Below are 21,487 nucleotides of genomic sequence, written 5' to 3'. Positions count from 1 at the left end.
GAAGGAAGGAGTAGTTTTCTTTTCCAAGATGGCGACGACCATAGACAACAGCAATGCCGTCCAGGCGACAAAGAAAAGGCACCTGGGAATCCCCGAAGCAATATTCGTGGTGCGTAAAACCTTATGTGCTTTCTCGGGTGCCAGAGATGCGAGTAGAAGACGGCAGAGAATGCACGAATGTCTTAAGTTTATTGGGTGTTTTTTGTGGTGCCATGGGTGTCATGCTTTCTGCTAACTAGCTAGCTAGCTGACCAAGCAAGCCAACAATTACACTTAGTGCTTTGCTTTTAACGTTACGTTACTGCTTAACTCCATTTAGGGGCATCTGTGTGCTTGAATGCACTGCAGCTTGCTGCTCACCGAAAGTGAATGGTGACCTGTAGGTGTGGAATAATGGAATTCTATCACCCCCAGAGCTTTAACCCACCCATCATGGCATTTAGCTAATCTTCACAGTGACATAATATAGAGCAGTGGTTTCCCTTTTCATATCAACAAGGCCCATTATATATTCGGCATTTGAGCCAAGGACCACCATGCGATGATATTTAGCCTCTCTTATCCAAAACAAATGTTGTCGTTTGATAATATTTTGTCCACAATAATATGCTGTGTTGATCTTGGTACCATAGGAGATATGACAGGCAAAGGTTGGGTCAATTTGTTTTCATTTTACGATGGGTCTGGGACCTAATTTTATTCTACCTGGTAAAATGTTAATCTGACACTGAAGGCTAGCTAGATTATTCTCGTCAATACCACTGCATTGTAAATGCTAGTAATAGAGGGTATGCACAATTGCGCATGCATAAAGTGAATGGCAAATCGAGTGACCAAGTGAATTTAATGTTTAAAGTCATTAAATAGGACCTTTCTGTTTGGATGTATGGGCTGTCAAGGCCAGAAAGGAGTTTTTTTTGCCACTCAGTACATAACCGCATAACTTCCAGGTATGAATGAGGATGATGTCACGTGCATACCCTCTTTACCGGTGAAAAATGGCAATTAATGTTTAGTCATTTGTGGTTGACTATAGTCAAGTGGTTTAACAAAGGAGAAAGGGCGACAGCTACCCAATTTATTGTTCAATGTCACTCAAAGAATGTGCCAGAAAATAGCCAGACCAAGAATAATCCTATGATCCAGGGAATTTGAAAATAACAAGTAAGGGAATAGAGAGAGGAGAGAACTGCATGTAGCATCTTAAGTGTCCACTAGCCGCAATTTGCAACGCTAGATTTTTTAAATAATTGGTTGAATATAGAGTTGCAATACACTCCATTGACTCCCCACTCATCCAATTTGGTTTGCGATATGCTTGTCTTAAACAACGTTAAACTCACCAACATTGCAGCTGTAGTCCAAGCTTGAATGATCCTTTTTCAATCTGCTGAGCTTGTTTTTCATAAAAATCATAAAGATTTTTATGCCTACTTTCTGTCAAGACATCCTCTGCAGGTGATTCTTTTTCTAAGTGTTGCAGTTTGGAAATGGAAGCACTCGTTTTTGTTAATGGGTTGCGCTGCTGCCTCCTGCATTATGTGCAAATTTGAAACGGGTAGTACGCAGGACCGTTCAGTGACATACGACGAGTGCTTCCAAACTCCAGCACTTACAAAAATAATCACCTGCACAGAATGTCTTGAAAGAAAGTAGCTCATAACATGTCTACGGTGTTTTTTTATGAAAAACAAGCTCGGCAGATTGAAAGAGGATAATTAAAGCTTGGACTACAGCTGCGATGTTGGTGAGTTTAACGTCGTTTAAGACAAGCAGATCGCAAACCAAATTGGATGAGTGGGGACTGGGGAGTCAATGGAGGGTATTGCAACTCTAGATTCATCCCATTATAAAAAAATCTAGAGTTGCAAATTGTGGCTAAGTGTCCACATGCACACAGCCAATGTCTCGGTCAAAGCAACACAAAAACATGTCAAGATTAAGCCACAATACAGATGGTGGAGGTAAAAGATGGAGGTAAAAGTTTATGACAGAAATAACAAAATGAAAACAATAATTTCCAAGTGGGGAAATGACAGCCTAACTGTGTGTAGATCCCGTCTCGATTGAACACCCTGGCGAAAGATGATAAGGTGGAGGTCATGAACTCAAGGCCATGATTCAAGATGCATTACACAGATGAAAAGTTATTACTGTAGTACTGAAGTATAGGTTGTGTGGCCTCACACACGTCAATAAATTGATAAGTAAGCAAGTAATGTGTGTTGAGGGAACAACAAAGTATTAATTTCAATACCATAATGTGACAATAGTGTGGATCTGCTCTTCACGAGCCCCAATAGATTTTGAAGCACTCCTGCTTTATGTGTGACATGATGAAACGCAACCTGGGTATCGTTATTGTAGCTCATGGCTTGTTGCCTTCCTTGTCTGTGTTTCAGGAGGATGTGGAGTCGTTTATGAAGCAGCCGGGCAATGAGACGGCCGACGCAGTCCTGAGGAAACTGGATGAGCAGTACCAGAAATACAAATACATGGAACTCAACCTGGGCCAAAAGAAGCTCAGGTAATAAAACAAAACACAATGGAGTAATGTCTGATTTATGCTTTCGTGCATGCTGCGACTGCCACACATTATGTTGGCTTGTGGATTGGTTGTTTCCGCCGGTGCTCGATAATGCAACTCAAGTTGCAGCTAAGCTCATACAGTATATACCATGGCTGACTTGTGAAGACTCCATAATTGCAAAACATATAACACATACTCTCCTCTCCAGGTTGAAAAGTCAGATCCCACAGATCAAGCAGACACTAGAAATCCTACTACACATGCAGAAGAAAAAGGTAATCGAAATGTCACCGATTCTTGCTGATTTTCTCAGACCGTGAATAAAGTTATGGAAAATGATAACTTCAGATAAAGTTGTTACTTCAAACATTCCCGTTATAACAGCCAATGACATTCAAGTTATTTACCTCTTTTTTTTCTCTTTTTAATCAGGGAACCCCGGAGCCCCTGAACACACACTTTCTATTGGCTGAGAATGTTTACTGCAAGGCTTCAGTTCCTCCCACTGACAAAGTCTGCTTGTGGCTAGGTGTAAGTATCAAACCAGTCTAGTCAAAACCACTTTTGTACGTATCGTTTTGTAAAGGCTACAGTTTCATGATGCAAAATATAAAATGAAACCATGAAAAATCATGGAATCATGGTCACTTTTATTTTGCACAGTATGTCTTTTTAACCCATTAAAACCTGGAAAGCATGCGTCATTTTAACGTTGGCCATTCAAAACTACTGGCTCACAGCACTTTGTGCCGCACTACGAGCTTGAACTGTAGATATTAAGTAGCTCTTAATTAATTGTGACTTCACATTGTTCATCACATTACCACTAAAACTAAGGTCGCATTCTCACCTCTACTTCGGTGGACTTGATGCGAATTCGACCATCCAGTCTATCCACGGTAACGTGACATCTTTGTGCTGCGTAACATATGCCCTCTCTGTCTCCAACTGTGTTTACTCCTATTCATGCATCAGTCTTCGAAGGAGCCTTCACACCTGCCAAACAAAGTGCACTTTATGACAATACGCAGCAGGATTAGTTTTAATCGCAGTAAAGTAGGCGCTGTCTTTAGAGGTTGTAGCCACAGAGAACTGGACAGCTAAGAAACATTTTTCTTTCAACTTTCCTTTGTCTTCTTCTCCTCTTCCTCTCGTCTGAAGGCCAATGTCATGCTAGAATACGACATTGACGAAGCACAGGCTCTACTAGAAAAGAACTTATCCACGGCGTCTCGTAATCTAGAATCACTCGAAGAAGACCTGGACTTCCTGAGAGACCAGTTCACCACCACCGAAGTCAGTATCCTTCCAACGTAAAAACAATTATATGTACCATTTGTTGAATAGGCATAGAGAGTGACACCACTTTCAACCATGGACCACCTTTTGATGAGATTTAGCCTCTCAGACTGAATTGTAGTGGTATTGTGATGAAGATGCTTTTGATTATTTACCTGTCCCATAGTTAATACTACAGCATCTAGAAAATACTCCATTTGCACCTTAACCCACCCGTCCTCTTCAGACATGGCACGAGTCTACAACTGGGACGTAAAGAGAAGGACCAAAGACAACCTCCTCAAATTATCTGACAAGTCTTAATAGTAATGATGATAGATAATAATAATGATAATAGGACAGAATCCACACTCCCTCCCTTCTTCAAACTATCCTAGCCCTTAGCAAAATAAAGAAATTAAACCTGTCCACCGCCACCTCCCACCACCATGTCATGTTTACGTTCACACCAGACAGAGCTGCGTAGGTGTTGTTCTGAAAATGTTTCTTCACGTTGAGATGCGCTTGGTTTTTTTAGTATCCGAGGCCTTCTTTTGGGCTGAGAAGTGCAAGTGGTGCCATTATGTAAGGTAGGCTAAAATCAAACGCACCTTGTGCAGATTCTTGTTTTTCTGTTCATTCATGGAAACTGTCTCCTGCTCAGAACCGTCTGTCCACTATACTGTTGATTTGATTTGTTACTTTTTAAAGGTATTTTTTCAAGTAAAAATCTAGCAAAAAACTTAAGTCAACAAGGCAGTTTTTTCCTTTTGTATTTTTATTATATATTTTTGGAGGATCATGTATGAGAGTCGGTCTACTTTTCTCTTTGCTTTGTCTTTTCATTTCCCCACTCTACTCTGGTGCTTGTTTCTGACCTTATTTTCCACGATGAAAATTGTTTTAATTTTGGGAATGTGACGTGTGGTTTTACCGTTACGCCAGCAGTTGCTTTCTTTCCATCGCATTCGGGAGAGGCAGACCAGAATGATGGGGGTTCATGTAGTGTCCATGAATTCATAATCCTTGACTGTTCCATCTGGTTATGAGCTTGAAATCACGGTTCTCTTTAGACCCCTGTGAAATTCCAACGCTTAATGGTTCAGCATGCACTTCCGTAGTGTTGGTTCTCAAACGGAAGCGCCACTGTCTTCTTCAAGTCCTATTCATACTTCAGTTTTAGGTGCAACGGTCACCACCTGAAACAGTGGTTAGTAAAACAAGAGAGATGTGTTTGGCTGAACGGTGAAGCGCTTTAACCACCTCGGCATGAAATCTGCAGTATGAATATGCCTTCAGTGTTTTCTTTCCTCTAGCATCTCGTCCCCCCTCTCCTCTGGTCTGCCTCTCCTCTTTGCCACCGGTTTGTCTAATTTATTTGTTGCTCAATTAATTGTACCCATTGGAAACTTATGAAGGAAGTAAACACAGAAACTTTGGGGGGAAAAAGAAATCTCGGAACATGTCACGGCGTGGTCTGTGTGATTCATTGAGTTGTTGGGTGTCAGTTTGACTCCTGGGGTTGAATAATGACGAGTAACCACTAACCACATGATTGTGCGACTGTGTGTATCTCAAACTTCATTCACGGTGACATCAAGAGATTTTAATTACTATTTTAAACCTTAGTTGAGCAGAGACGCAACTACTAACTGGATTCTTTAACTCTAGGCATGAGGTATAAATAACAAATTAAGCCAAGCATTACTGAAAACCATGTACTTCATACTCCCTGGATAAATACACGCCTATAGACGGTGGCAAAATTCGTGACAAAGGGAGTTTAATGTCGTTTATCGTCATTTAATCCAATCAAATACAACTTTGCTGTTTGGATGAATGGGCTGTCAAGGCCACAAAGTAGTTTTTTGCCACTCTGTAGGCTTTCCTGCTTAACTTCCAGGTTTGATGATGATGTCACACGCATACCCTTTATTGTAACACAACTTCCGTTGTGCCTAGTAGCCTATGCTTAACTGTAACTTGACTATAAACCAGCTAAATTGCACTTGTGAATAATCACTTTCACGTCTCTAACACTTCGGTAGTGTAGTTTAATGAGGCCACCTAGTGGCTGTATGTGGCACTGCAGCATAATCACACAATGTGTTGAGTATTATTAAAGGGCCATCCGCCATTCACTTACTTATCAACCTATCTTCATATAATTGGTCCTCACTAATGTTCATGAGAAAATGCCACCTTGTTTTCCTACTCTGTCTGTGTCTCATAGGAGGGCTGTGGGAAGTTCAGAAACCAGTCTGTGTCTCATAGGAGGGCTGTGGGCAGTTCAGAAACCAGTCTGTGTCTCATAGGAGGGCTGTGGGCAGTTCAGAAACCCAGTGACGACATCGATGAGGAATCCAAGCCAATGCAGGTTTTCTATTCCTGAGAAGTTGCAATGCGATAATGGAAGCCATCGTTCTCGCGATAATTGAAATATATGAAGTGAACGACGCTCTTATCAGATTTCGTGCTCAGCCATCAGCTGAGCACATTCCGTGCCCAAACGGACAGACAGACACACACGCATACATGCAAAGCTGTGCATAGCGCCGCTCCGAACAAATCTTGTTTAAAAAAGATCTTGGAGATCGGCCTTTTTAAATGTTATATATATCTTTAAGATGATACATTTTCAAGTTGTCGTGCTGAGCTTAAGGTGCATTTAGTTTGCTCTGAATTGCGGTGTCATTGTAGAAGTCTCATCAATGTGGGGACAGCCTTGAGAGGGTTAATGAGTTCCCAGCCAAATGTGTTAATGCTGTAACTTACTCTGAACGTACAAAGGGAACCAAATGGACCCTTACGGGTCTGTAACTTACTCTGAACGTACAAAGGGAACCAAATGGAACCTTGTGGGTATGCAGTGTGTGCAAAATGGCACCAAAAAAGAACCCTGACAGTTCCATTAAATTGATTAAAAGACTGTTACTGTAGGCTATAAATTGGTGCCCCAGAGATTGAATAAATATCACACCCGTGTGAAGTGACATAACTTGTCGATTTGCTCGTCCATATGACGTACATTCTCCATTCATTGTCAGTGGTAATTTAATGTTCTAGACGAAAGTCTACACTAATAGCTCAGCTGAATATAGGAGGGGCTAGCGCCTCTCAAAAATGCCTAATTCATATCGTTGCTGTTTGGGACAGAAACCTCTGATCTCTATATTTTAACTTTCCTAAATGAATGCCCCACTTCGTCAAAAATAGCTCACAATGTGTTGTGCTGTGGTGATTTTTCTTTTAAACTATAAGTGAAAGTGAAGTAGGCTGTGCGTTTTATAAATATCGAACCAATGAGCATTATTAACAAGAGACTATATAATGACTTCACTGGCCTATTGGAACACATTCTTGTATTTATTTATGTATTCAGTTTCTAAAGAGTAACAGTTTTGGACATACAAGGTTTCCACCCGACGACGACTATCAAACTGGAGGCCCTTGAAATTTAAAAGGTAGAGAATCTCTGATATTTTCTGTCTAGAATGTACAGCTAGATAGGTGAAGGAGATATTCACAACATTCGGTTGCTGTTCAATGGATATAACTGGAGAATGGTCCTGTTGGCCTATATGAGCAGGCAAGGCTGGGCTTATGCACACACTGGACCACCACCAGGTACAAAGAACACTTAATTACTCTCACTTTACTTACATACTTCTCATGATACCTGAAGACATAATGGTTTTGGTCGTGCAGGGTCTACCACAGAAAATGGTATCCCTTTGAAGATTCGTTAGGGATTCAGTGCCTTACTCAAGGACACTTTAAAAGTCACACTTCAATATGTCCATACATGGACAAATCTGTCCCGGGTCAAGACTTGTCTGTGGAACGTTTTTAATATAAGAATTGAGAATTGATCATAAGACTCAATTACTGAATGTCAGTCTCCAGGTTTTCTTCAGAATATGTATTGCACTGATATAGGCTACTATATGACACATTACGAGTCCACTATACAGTGGTTCTCAAATTAATTTATTTTCATGGACCCCCATAAATGTTTCCCATTTGGACCCTTATCAGGAGGGCATAGAAAAACTGTGGGATTTCCCCCATTTGGAGAGCCATTCCAACTGCGCTTCAGTCCTCAAAATGTCCCAGTTTGATCCCAGAGTCGTGTGCGTTTCAGAAAATCACACCCGTGTGAAGTGAGGAGTGCTAATATATTGAGTTTGAGAAAAAGTAGGCCTGGGCGATACAGACTTAATCAAATATTACAATCTTTTGACCAAATATCTTTTATATCGATATTGTATAATATAATAAATCGTATGAACATTTTCAAAAATGTTCAGTTGGAAAATTTGAATGCATAAAATAAGGCTTTTTGTGATTATAACCAGGAAAGGATAAGACAATGTTAAAATATCCCAAATCCCACATGATGTTGAGTCTCCGTATATAATATCTGCCCAGCTCTATAGGGAAAGGGTGCTCAAAGTGGAGGGAAACACATTTTCACCACTGTTGAAAACCCAAATGTACCTGAAATGTTTTGTCGTCCCTTTATATTTAATGTAGACAAATGTTTACATAGTTTTCTGTTAAGCAAATCTCATCGTGAACCTCGGGCCCTTGCAACCGGTTAACATGTCTTTGTATGACTTGTAAAGCACATGGGTGTCAAATGACAAAGTAATTACCCTTTTCTTCAACGCTTAATAATTATACACATTGAAGATGCATGTTTTGTTTTTGTCTTTTATCCTTTGACGGCTCAATTGCTACTGTCCTTAACCACGCGTATGGCCTATTTTATACTTAGTCATACAACAGTGTCACAGAAATAGTGATCACATTGTGATGCAATGTGGGCTTGTAGATCCAAAAGAGGGCCGCGAGGTTGACACTAATTTATACTAGGCTATCTATACAGTATACTATACACCATCGTGTGACAAAATATAAATTAGGTTTACGAGAGGAATGCCTTGAAGCATGGAACCAGAATGTCATTCAATGATTCAAATGAGTTCAAGTCCAAGTTGCAAACAATCACATATCCTTTGTTGAGGCACAGACATGTCCCTGTAAAATTACAATGGCACTCACTCATACATACCCACCACCACCTCCACCCTTTTGCTTCTGTGGTACATTCACATACAAATTCACGACACAAGCTAAACTAGAAGGCATACTATGTCACATGGAGGGACACATAACAGTGACAACTAGTAAGGGGTTACATATGATAAATACAATAAGACCTAAATAATCAGACCTTTGCCCTAATATCTGAATAACTTTAGTTAAACGGATACATTTTTATGCTATAGTATTCTTTGTCAATTTGATGTATGCTTTAATCTTACGATAGCTCTTGTGGATGTCTGTTGTACCCCCTTTCAATACAAAATAAAAAGATGATAAAAGACAAATGTAGTAATTAGTCATGTAAAACAGGCCTGAAACAGGACAAATAGCATGTGAAAACACATTGATTGAAGCTGAAACCTACAGTACATTCTGTGCCCTCACAGTACATGCTCAGCAAAGTATAATAATGACAGAATTTGTCATTTGTTAAAATGTTTAATGATAGAATTTAAGCATTGCTTGAAGGAAATGTACTTCATGTTCACGACGGCATCTTACATTTGGACATGTTAAGGTTTTCATAAAGTGAACGATAGAGAATATTGCAGTACAGTATGTCAGAATTGCCATATTTTAATCGTTTTCAGTGTCAACTATGTCTAAATGGAAACAAGTTTCCCTTAATTCAAAATGAACAAAACATTTTAAATTCTTTGGGTAGGAGTAACAGACAGAGTGGGCACTATGAAGAGTGGACACCTCGATGTAAAATTGGCTATTTGGTCCAAAAAGTAAATACATCTGGGAAATGGTCTTAAGTAATGTAAAGTATACAACATGATTGAACATTCAACATTTAAGTTGTAATATTTCTACAATTGCTATACATCCTGTATATATCATTCTGGGCATAAACAATACGTTGAAGGTTACATTTAAGTCTGACTACAGTACATCATGTATACTTTACATGACTTACATTTTTTAAATATATATATAATATTTTTTGCAAAATAGCAAATTTTACATTGAGGTGGTTTTCTTTAGTGTCCGCTCTTGTATCCTGTAAGAAATGTCAAATTTAACCCCTAGCTGTAATGGAATGAATCATAATCAGTCTAATTGAAAATGGCAATCTATTTCTGTAAGATCGACCTAACCTTTTTCTTATTTCTTTTTTTTTTTACAACGTCTCAGACACACACAGGCGCGCGCACCCACACACACACACACACAGAAGAGAATGAAAGGAGATACAATGTCTTATGTCTATGTTGTTGGTTTGTAGAATGTACAGAATATCCCCCTACTGCGCTTCCCTGAAAGATTACAATGGTGCAGTTCTACCAGCATGTATGCCATTCCCATGCAAACAGTTTGGTGGGGGAGGGGGCGCTTGTTTTGGTTCACTCAACATATTGTCTTATCAATTGCACACCACATGAAGATTAGTTTTGGTTTGTTTTTTGGTTTGTCGCTTTCTTAAGCCAATAATTAGTTGACCAGTCTGGGTCATCGGTCAGTAGGAGACGTCTTCATGGGTTTGTAATTCAGTGGTTCCCAAAGTGGGGTCCGGGTACCCCCAGGGGTCCTTGAGGGAGTTCCAGGGGGTCCCCAGCTAAATAGAGACTCTGTGAGCGAATATATAGGACGTCGCTGCGCAGATGCGGTGTTGCATGTCAGAGGCAAATATTGCGCTTTTTTTCTCCACTACAATTATTTAAAAACGTTTGTTACTAGTTACTTTAAAACGTTTGTTACTAGTTACTTTATTTAAAAACGTTTGTTACTAGTTACTTTGCAGATTTAGATTACAAAACATGCATTAACCAAATATGCCTCTATTTTATACTTTAGCTATAGACATAGCCAATCTAAGAGCTTACAGTTCATTATTGCATCGTCGCATTGCGTCACATGGGCACGTTGTAAGCTTGTAGATCGGCTATTTTCGGAAACGTTTAATTTGAGTTTAATTTAATTTGAACGTTTGAATTTTTGCACTTTTGAATACAGGCTTTCACTTGTAACAAAGTGTGTCTGTGTTGTGGTCTTGTTACTTTTACTCCAGTGAAACGTCCGTGGGCGTGAAGTGCCTGCGTGGGCCACTACTGGACGCGTGCCTGTGCAGAGCAGCCGAGGCTGTCACCAGGTGGCAAGCTGCGATGGACAGTTATAACGCAGTGGTTCCCAAACCTTTTCACGTCAAGGACCCCAAATTGACCCCCTGTTATAACGTGAACCAAAGAGAGTGCTCCCTCCATGTTAATCGCAGCGATGTGGGATTGTTTGTCCCCCCTTGCTATTGCTATTGGCCTGGGAACAGCACACACACACACACACACACACACACACACACACGTGCTATCCGTATGGTATGCGTGCAATGTAGTGTTATTTTGAAGTTCATTCCTCCGGTTAATTCCTTGTATACAGTATGCTGTCGCTGTGGTTCTCCTCTCGTGTGGCTCCGGTCCAGTTGGTATACTTCCCGTTTAAAATGAGATTTTTCCGTCACTCAAAGTTTTGCCAAACAAACGTCCACTGTTCAGACAGGCCATCCAACTGTAGGCTATAGGTGTGTCTGTCCACATTAACAAGTCCCCCCAACCCCATCCGTTTCAAGGTAGACCGCCAGGCAGGGAGGTATGTGAACTTTCAGGTCCACATACACCAGTCCACCTTTACTAGGTCCATTTTGCTGTACACAGTCCTGTGTGGGGAGGGAGGTTGTCCCTGGCAACACAGTCCTTAAGGATCTCCGCTTGGTGATTGACTGTCACGTTATTTAATAGTGAATGATAACGGACATTTTATCCAACAACGGGGGACTCGCTGGCGGCTCAAATAGTTCTCTCAGGAGGAGTTCCATGAGTAATAATGTCTGGCAACAATAGAATTAGTTAGAATTAGAAGTGAAGGCAATTTGTCTTCCCCCCCCCCCCCCACACACACACAAACCCGGTTCATGCTTCGTCGCATGGCGGCGGCGTCTCATGCCAAAAATAGCCGCCCTGCAAGCTCACAACATGTAAGCCTGTAGGTCTGCTATTCCACGCGAGAAAGCATAAACAAGGGCACAATCCTTCCCTGTATTCCATTCCAGAAATCTTCTGTTATGGGAGCTTGCTGTAGAACAGTTTTGTTCTTTATCTAGAGCTCTTCTTTTCCAGAGCTCTCAGAGCGGACTATGGGAACAACATTGTGCATGGGGGTGCAGTGCAGTAGCAGAGGAACCCTAATTCCCATGCAGTCACAGAGGAGAGAGGAGAGGCTGAACCTGAGATTGCTGACTATAATTATATGCATCTTCAGGTTAATATTATCTACTAAAGTGGTGCTGCATGCCGTCTCACCATGGATGGATGGAGGGCTATGTGGTCTGTTCTGTTCACGTGTGATTGTTGAAATTGCATATTGGACTTGAGAGAGGAGGAGACGGGTTAGGAGACCAGAGGAACAGGGATATTCTGTGTCTTACGGGAAACGAGAGAGAGAGAGAGAGAGAGAGAGAGAGAGAGATATGGAGTGAAAAAGAGAATAATGGAGCCAAATGTATCGAGTCATGAACCGTTGTCCTAAGGTAAGACTCCCCTCCCCAGGCTGCACCAAAAGAACCGTCTCTTTTCTCCCACTGACCTTCAGGCTAGCCGACCAAAAATAAAGAAAATGTGAACCCAAAGGAAATCAAACGGGCGATAAAGTGTCGGGAACCACTCTTGTGCCCTTCCCTCTTTGCCAAACAGTGGACTCGTGTAGACAAAAGGCACCTCGACTTCTTCCCAGCCTTTAAATCAACCAATCTCCTCGGAATCGCCTCCATCAATCCATCAACCTTCCGCCCGTTCAGAAACAGAAACCCGGCAGAAGGGGGAGGTGGGGCTGGGGGCCAACCGGTTCCTGTCCTGGATCTGCACCCCCGCCTCCTCCCTCCCCCAGATCTCTCCTTCCCCACCACGGTTCCGTTCGCTCACTCCCAAAAACTCCAGCATGTACAACGTTTTGTTTCTGGCAAGGCTCCCATGATGTTGTCCCTCCCTCCCCGTCTCAGCAGAGACAGCGGCGGTCGCTCTTGGTCACCTCCTCGGAGGAGTGCACCACGTTGGGGACGAAGCCGCTCTTGACGCCCTCCCAGCCCTCCTGGATGGTGATGTCACCGGAGCGCACCAGCGCGAAGATGTCCCGCGTCAGCTCGGTGAAGGCGTGCTCCACGTTGATGGCGTCGCGCGCCGACGTCTCCACGTAGCGCATGCCGTACGCGCCCGCCAGCTTCTCCGCCTCCTGGCGGCTCACCTGGGACACGGAGAGAGAGAGAGAGAATCCCATTTAGAATTATCTTTATTGTATCATCACAGTTTTTACAAGTTAAAATTGGGTGAAATTCGTTTTTTGTTCATAGTTCCAATCGTGTTATTTTTCCAAGAAACCAAAGAAAGGGAAAAGGAGAGAGGGGGGTGGGGGTAAGGAGGTTTAGAAGCTTGTTCCACAAACAGCACACTCGTAGGGTCTCTCTTACCGGTATCTTATTTACAGGTTGTACAGTCGTACAGCCAAGGGAGTCTCTTTTTCACAAAGAACATTACACTGAGTATCTGAGATAAGGGTGCATGAGCATAGCAGCCGAGAGAGAGAGACTTATTTTCTGCATGCCCTGAAGAAGGTCATAGGGGCAAAACATGTTGGATTGTTTTTATTGTTTATAGATGAATTAGCCTTAGTTTATATTGAAGCTTTTTTATTTATTTATTGGAAGATGTGTCTTATTTATTTTATCTGGCTCCCTCCTTTTCTATCCAAAGAGCACCTTCCAAGACTGCATTTATCTTACACAGACTAGAATGCTGAAGCTCTCCTCTTTTGCTTTTTTATTTGAAATCATTTGCTGTTCTATCACGAGTTGGATCAATATCAAGTGGTCACTGCGCCAGCCTGAATGTTTTTCAATATAGTGAAGGAAGAAGCAGCCTGATTATATTTTTTTCATTTTCATAATGTTGCTTGCTGATGTCTGAGGTGGGTGGGTCTTATTTTTATTTTCTTGATAGTTCGTATTATATTATTATAGTCAGTCTCCGACTCTCCACTTCCACTTAATATTTTACTCATGATAGAGCTTCCGCTGCTTCAGACTGTATGACGGAAGCATTTGAAAATTGCGAGAGTCAACAGTCTGGCTACATGAGACTAGAGTGCAACTAACACTTGTATGAACTGTCACTTCCGCACTTTCGCCCCCTACCTGACGTTGTGCCTCCAGGTCACACTTGTGTCCCACCAGTAGGAAGACGATGCTGTGAGGCTGGACGTGGCTGCGGGCTTCCTCCAGCCAATCGTGGACGTTCTGGAAGGAGCGTCGGTTGGTGATGTCGAACAGGAGGAGCCCGCCCACAGAGTTGCGGTAGTAGGCCCGTGTGATGGACCTGGGCGACACATGGATGGATGTTGAGAGAGGTGGGACAAAAAGAGACACATAGGTTAGAGCGAGGTATAATAGGACACACAGTGTAGAATGCTGTGGAACATACATGGGCAACTGGCGGCCCGGGGGCCACATGCAGCCCCCTCTTCACTTATATTATTGGTTTCAGCTGTTACAATTCCAAACATGCAAAAAATTAGCCGCTTTAATTACTTCAGTCTATATTGGCATCTTAATGACTAGTATTACAATGTTATTGTCTTTATGTCCAATGTATTTGTATTTAGTTCATAAAGTTAACAAGAAATTAAATACAATTTGTACTTTTCAGGATTCCATTTCAAAAATTACAAACAGGTTTTGAGCTTGTAGAACGGCTATTTTTGCTATGCGAGTAATATGCAATGTTGCCCTCTGCAGTGAGTGTGGAAATATAGTGGCCCTCTCCATCATCAAAGTTACCCATCTCTGCTGTATAGAATACAACAACGCTTTCCCCAAAACACTTCTCAAAACCGGAAACCTCGGAACAGGCACCACTAGTAGGTACCACTAGGTATTCCTAAACGTAATGTAACCTCAGTAAAACTATGCCTAAACCTAATCTTGTCCAACCCTAAACGCATTCCTAACCTGAACCTCATTAAAACGAATACAAGAACCGCTGGGGGCGAGCGGTACAGGAACAAAATGGGGGTAAACGTTCCATGTAAGAGCCAAAGTCCACCAGTAGGTTATAGGAGATAAATTATGTGGAGAGAGAGAGGGCCAATTAGAAAGTTGTGCTTTGAAGTTCACTCTCTGACTGTCTTGATCCATTGGGGTCTACAGTATATGCTTTCCTCTGTCGGTTCACTTCATGTGTATGGGGCGTTCTACTATTTCTTGTACAATTTCATCTTCTCTCTTCTGTAAAAAAAAACTTTTTTTTACATTTTAATGTACCGGTATTCATTTTATACTAATTTAACAAAGTAATTTGTATTTTGTGTTATGTTTGTAGTTTGTTTACAGTGGGATGACATTTCCACTTCAAGACTGAGCCAGAGAGAGAGCGAGATGCATAAAATCTTTATAAGGTGTTGGTGATGTATGTCACAGTCGTACACCCCAATGACAGGCCCAGAAGAACATATGATGAAGAGAGAGAGAGAGAGAGGGGGGGGGTGAAGCAGAGGGAGGAAGGAGTGAGGAGGTGGATGAGCAGACAAGCTGAGGAAGGCTAGTGTTGTGCCAAACAAACAGCAGCAGAAGCCGTGATGTGGCATATACGACATGGCATATAGCCTCTGCTGTGTTGTTGCTTTAAACGGAGGAGGAGGGATGGAGAGAGAGACGCAAGCTCGCAAAAGAGAGGAAGACGGGGGAGGACACGCGCACAGTATTGTTTTGATTATTTTACACTCAAGTACAAAATGTGGGTAGTTTTTGCACCACTGCACACATACACACACACGGAAGGGAGGATGACCATACAATTGGAAGGACAGTGAGTCAGTTGAGAGTAATGCTCTTGCCAGTTGAAGAGGAGGAGGTGGAGATGAAATAAGAAAAGGAAGAGGAGGAGAGAAGAGAGTCTGAGTCATGGACGTGTCTCTGAGGAGCGTGTCACCGTTGCTATGGAGGCCCAAATCACACTGTCAGTGTCAGGTGTGAGACCAGTTTACCTCCTTGCATGGCAGGCGTGTTTGTGTGTGTGTGTGTGTGTGTGCGTGTGTGCGTGCGTGTGTGTGGTAGCTGTGTTAAGGCATCTCTCTCTATATATGTATAGCTATATGTACAGTAAATATACACTTTGTGCACAGTTCAGTTGGGCAAGTCATATAGACTGTGAAGGAAGCTGAAGCGCCGCCTATGCCCGTTCTCCACGATACGACCCTAAACCCCTGCGCTTTCAACCCAGCTCCACGGTTTCCCTTTCCGTGATGCGACGATGGCCCGAGAATATACACGGACAGCGGACACACGACAACACGGAACAAGTGTCACAGGTAGGTACTGTACATCTGTGCCAAATCTGCCAATGCATCATGCTGTCCGGTTTAGCAACTCTCATGTATGTAACACATTATATCTCGTAGCTCAGGTCAACCACACTGTGTTTTTGAGTGGTGCAACCACTCCAAGGAACAGCAATGTCCGTCCCAACCTATGTGACTATAGTTTAGCATAACAGTAACAGAGAGAGAGAGAGAGGGGAGTTGCACCACTCAGTTCACACAAATGTGATTTTTATATTGGCTTTGAATAATGTCCCTGTTTCAATAATACCCATTAATTTTGCATAGACAAACAAAAGGAAAGTCGCTGAGTTAGTCATTCTGGTTTGGAGCCCTCTGGGCTCAGAAAACATTCTTTCTGGTAACAGGTTTATCGTGTGTGTGTGTGTGTGTGTGTGTGTGTGTGTGTGTGTGTGTGTGTGTGTGTGTGTGTGTGTGTGTGTGTGTCAGTGTGTGTGTGTGTGTGTGTGTGTGTGTGTGTGAGACCATCCATTTAGGTAACATGGTTTCTTGTGTGTGTGAGAGAGACCATCCATTCTGGTGATATTGTTTCTCTCCTGTGTGTGAGAGAGACCATCTGATAGAAATACTTCTTTAATATGTTTTGTTGCTTTATTTTTTATTCATCGTGTCAAATGATCTGGGAATTAATGTATACAATGCTTTTCTCATTCTACTAACAGTCGCCATTTCCTCTAGGTTTCTCTCCTCTCTGTGGATAATGTTATTGTTGAGAAGGAGTCACTGATTAGAAGAGCCATAATAATTCCTTTTCGGAGACAGAAAAATCTCTGACTGCCAGAGCACAATGACTTAACACCAGGTCAAGTGGTGATGCTCCAATGATATGTCAACATGACAGCTTCAACCATGCCAATGGCCAAGGATGCTACATTTTGGAGACAGGCTGCCTGCTTGATAACAACACATTAACATGAGCGAGATTAAGTTGGCTAATTAAAACGATCAACATTAAAGCAGCACTAATACTATCAGTGGACACAAATAACATGGCAGCCATTATTATCTAATTGTCTCCCCTATCCATAGCAAGGCAAGCTCCTAACAGAGCCCCCCCATATAGTCTATAAATCTATTTGAAGGATGATTGTTATTTCTTAAACATGTACCTTTATAATTCTGTGGGACATGATATGCTATGATAGTGGTTAAAAGGTTAAATAGTGCCGCTTTTACACCCCTATGCAAAAAAGGTGATAATTAAGTAATTAACTGAGTTGTTAGCAGTTAGCCTATAACTTAATTTAATTTATTTTTTACTTTGTTAATTGGGTTCTCATCAGAAGTGAGGACTATGCGGATACAGAATATCAATTGCAGGTGTTAATAGCAGTGTCGTCCCAGCTCAACAATGAATTCACAGGGCAGCTGTAGGCTTTAAGTTATAGGCTATATATTTACATCAATTATCTCCAAATGACATTCTATTGTACCTGGTGAGCATTCTCTGAAATAGACAGATAATGCATATAGCTTTAATAATGAACACTGACATTTTCTCTGTAGAGGAAGCACCTGTAACATTCTCTGTAAAAGCAGGCAGGATGGAGCTCTTGAATTAAATCAGAATGCTTGATATACTTGCTTGTGTGTTTGAATGAAGGAATTTCAATTCAATTCAAGTCTTCAAAAGCCTAAATAAATATAGGCTATAGGCCTATACCAACATAATCTCATATATAGGCCATTTACAGTAACTGCACTGCATGCTCTCAGTTAAACACTTTAGTTTAGGCAAGTGGTTTTCAACCATTTTCATATCAAGGCCCATTATTTATTCTGCATTTGAGCCATGACGGACCACCATTTGATGACATTTAGCCTTGCAGACAAACTATTTCAATGCTGTATTGATATAGTGGTAGGCCTATAGGCTACGATAGGAGAGATAACAGGCAAACATTGATCAAAATAACATTGAGAGTGTAAAATGAAACCAAATATAGGCTACGGGTCAATTTGGTTTCATATACAGAAGATCTAATAAGGGTCCATTTGGTTACCAACTCTCCATCATTTAGTTGGGGACCACCTGGAAGCCCTTCAAGGACCACAGGTGAGGTGGCCCCGCCCCCCGGACCCCTGGTTTAGGCTAATACAACTAGCATAGGCCGATTGATTGATTGATTGAAACGCATGCAATTTGCATGAGCAATAGAAAAGCACAGGAAGAGCCCCCCCCCTCTCTCTCTCTCCCGCCCACTCAGTCCAGCCGTGTGGGTATTGATTTATTGACATTTTCAAATCAAACTTTGTGGACTATCCATGATTAAGCATTACACCCGTTTGAAGGTCCACCATTTTCAATTAATCAGAATGATTGTGAAGTGAACGCTATTAGGCCTATATACCTGAATCGCTCCTGGCCAGCGGTGTCCCAGATCTGCAGCTTGATCCTCTTGCCGGGCTCGATCTCCACCAGGCGGGAGAAGAAGTCCACGCCGACCGTGGGGTCGGACACCTGCGCGAAGCGGCCCTCCGTGAAACGCCGGATGAGGCACGACTTGCCCACGGTCGAGTCGCCGATGACGATGAGTCGAAACTGGTAGAGCCATATCGCCTCCATGCCACTGTGAGTGTGTGTGTGTGTGTGTGTGTGTGTGTGTGTGTGTGTCTGTCTGACTGACTGATCACCGCTCTGTCGGTGTCACGGTGTGTGTGTGTGTGTGTGTGTGTGTGTGTGTGTGTGTGTGTGTGTGTGTGTGTGTGAGAGAGAGAGAGATGAGAAACGAGAAGTGAGAACAATAGTGTTTACAGAGATAAGCTTCGTCATGCACCGTGCCAGTTGCAGAAGTGAGCGCACCCTGGCTGCTCTCTCGGTTGCAGTGCAGACTGAGACTGCACACTGCACTGTGCACAGCTACACAGTACACACGCGCGCACAGTGCATGCAAATGCAACAAAACACACGACATAATGATACACGCAAAGTAGCCTATATAGTTCGACACAAGGTCTGCTAAGAGGATTTAAACTCAAGAAAGCATGTGGCTTGTTTCCATAAATTCCACTGGGGTCCTTGTGTAGGCTATAGGCCTACTCAGTTCATCCGATTCTGTATAATAGGCCTATGAAATAATTCTACAATGATGACAATCCAAATAACGCACAGCTCAGCTGAGCTGTCCTAGTATCAATATTCAATCAATATAATCGATAGGTCAATCAGTGAAGCAAAGCTCGCAGCCTTGCTGCCTTAATAATAGCCTACATGTTCCAACTCCCCAGGCTCGCAGCAGTCATAGGCAGGTCGGCAGGGTGCCAGATGGGAATCACATTGCGTAGCCTGGTCGGTATGCAAACATTAGTGGTCCCACTCCATTCCCCGGTCCGGGGAATAATCCACGTAATAGAACATTGAAGCCATTTAGATTTAGTATAGCCTAATCGGCCAGCATTCTGACAGCTGTGCTTCATATATGCTAAATGAAATGTCAATGGATATGTAATTAGGCTATAGGCTTATTTTATATGACATGCAGCTATGGCCTATATCAAAAGCAGTTATCTATAAGTAACCTACAAATAAAATACAAATAAAACAATACAAATTGGGGTCATGGAGTAATAGGCCTATATAGCCTATATCTATAGCTATAGGCTATATCCGTATATAGTCTATATTTGGTGGCTGAATGGCAAAATGTTTATCTTAGCGTTATAATTGTGATTTTAGAACTGCGATTTCGGACCGATGTCGAATCATATATTGTATAGGCTTTACTCCAAAAAACTATGAATTTTGTGGTGATGATAACAGCGTAGCCTACAATACAGCACAGGCACATCCCAGAACAGGCCTGTAGTGCTATGCTCTGACTTGAAGCAACATAGCCCCGCTACAAGAGTAAATATCAAGTGATAAACAACACAATATAGTCCTAATAGTTGGCATGATGTGAGTTGTAGGAGTCGGACTAGCTTATAAATAACCAGGCCTAATAGACATATAGCTTTAGAATGTAGTAAAATAATCTTACATCGTTCAGGACCTGCGCCGTTCAGGATCGGGATGCTGCAGGCTCCATCATTACATCGAGAAGAAACCAGATTTATCCTTTGTGAAGATGGAGGAAAATAGAGAGAAATCACCCGTGTGTAAAAAAACACCGATCGACCGGACGGGTTTTTTCAGCCCTCTATAAAAAACAACGCAGGCTTGGTGGGCCTGTCTGTCAAAACCCGATATCTCCTCGTATATAAAAGACCTATAAAGTCACAGGCCCTGAAAAACACAGCAACACGCGCAGCTAGGCAGGTGCAAACTAGACAAAGTCACGGTTGGATCGCTGGCCGTTTCTTCTCCTTAAAATTCTCTGCTCCGCGAACCCAGATCATGAATTGAAAAGGATGTGTTTTGTGCTGGTCGAGGAGGCGGAGGAGGGGAATCCCCTGATGGTGTTTGTTTGTATAGCAGCGATAAATAACAGGCCGGGCTGTTTGTTTGTAGGTGTTTGCTGCTGCTGATGATGATGATGATGAAATGGCAGCAAGTAGCAGACAGCATCATATAGCCTGACTCATCCCGCATCAGTACCACTACCGTAACGACACGTGTAGAAACGCACATGCACACTACACCCCCGCCACCCACCCACGAGCAACATTATTTAGTAAATGTTTAACACTTTTAATTTAAAAGCATAACACGTGCAAATAAATGTTAAATAAATAAGACACTTTGATGTGGCAGGAGGGAGATGTATATTAGCCTATTATATTCATAGCCTATTAATATTTATAGCCCATACTATTCCAAAATGTGCAATTGCAATGCCCTGCAGAAATGGACTATCTATCTATCTATCTATCTATCTATCTATCTATCTATCTATCTATCTATCTATCTATCTATCTTTATGGGTTGTTTCAAAGATAAGGACAGGTTACATCAAAACCTCTCGGCTCTAGGCTAGTTTAGTTGTACTTGTGTTGTGCGCACCAGCAACTTATTTATATTTACGATCGCTCAGTGCGTTGTCACCGAACGGAAGTATAGACGAGACGATGCCGGTAGATGTAGTCTTCTTTCACATCCACGAGCTAGTTGTAGTAGGCTACTATACCATTCTACATCTGCACACCCACCCCTCTGTCTGTGTGTGTGTGTGTGTGTGTGTGTGTGTGTGTGTGTGTGTGCATGTGTGCCCTTTTAATAGCCTAAATTATTGCTTTCTGTAGGTT

At 42.1% G+C, this 21,487-nt stretch overlaps 2 protein-coding genes across 2 annotated transcripts; one reads left to right on the top strand and one right to left on the bottom strand.

Moving 5' to 3' along the window:
• Positions 1–10: 10 nt before the first annotated feature.
• Positions 11–5,273, top strand: vbp1 (von Hippel-Lindau binding protein 1). The gene is made up of 6 exons (XM_080791784.1): positions 11–109; positions 2,403–2,527; positions 2,739–2,805; positions 2,963–3,061; positions 3,692–3,830; positions 4,056–5,273. Exons 1-6 carry the CDS (start codon positions 29–31, stop codon positions 4,130–4,132), a joined length of 588 nt encoding a protein of 195 aa, XP_080647910.1. The 5' UTR covers positions 11–28; the 3' UTR covers positions 4,133–5,273.
• Positions 5,274–11,994: 6,721 nt separating this feature from the next.
• LOC308334893 (ras-related protein Rab-39B) lies at positions 11,995–20,578 on the bottom strand. The gene is made up of 4 exons (XM_080791783.1): positions 20,284–20,578; positions 18,655–18,941; positions 14,103–14,283; positions 11,995–13,156 (listed from the first exon to the last, which is right to left on the bottom strand). Exons 2-4 carry the CDS (start codon positions 18,867–18,869, stop codon positions 12,911–12,913), a joined length of 642 nt encoding a protein of 213 aa, XP_080647909.1. The 5' UTR covers positions 18,870–18,941; positions 20,284–20,578; the 3' UTR covers positions 11,995–12,910.
• Between the last annotated feature and the right edge of the window lie 909 nt (positions 20,579–21,487).

Source organism: Protomyctophum bolini (assembly GCF_963924005.1).
Source record: "Protomyctophum bolini genome assembly, chromosome: 20".
Lineage (NCBI taxonomy): Eukaryota > Metazoa > Chordata > Actinopteri > Myctophiformes > Myctophidae > Protomyctophum > Protomyctophum bolini.
Note: the sequence above shows the minus strand (reverse complement) of the source record. Positions and strands in the feature narration are given on the sequence as shown.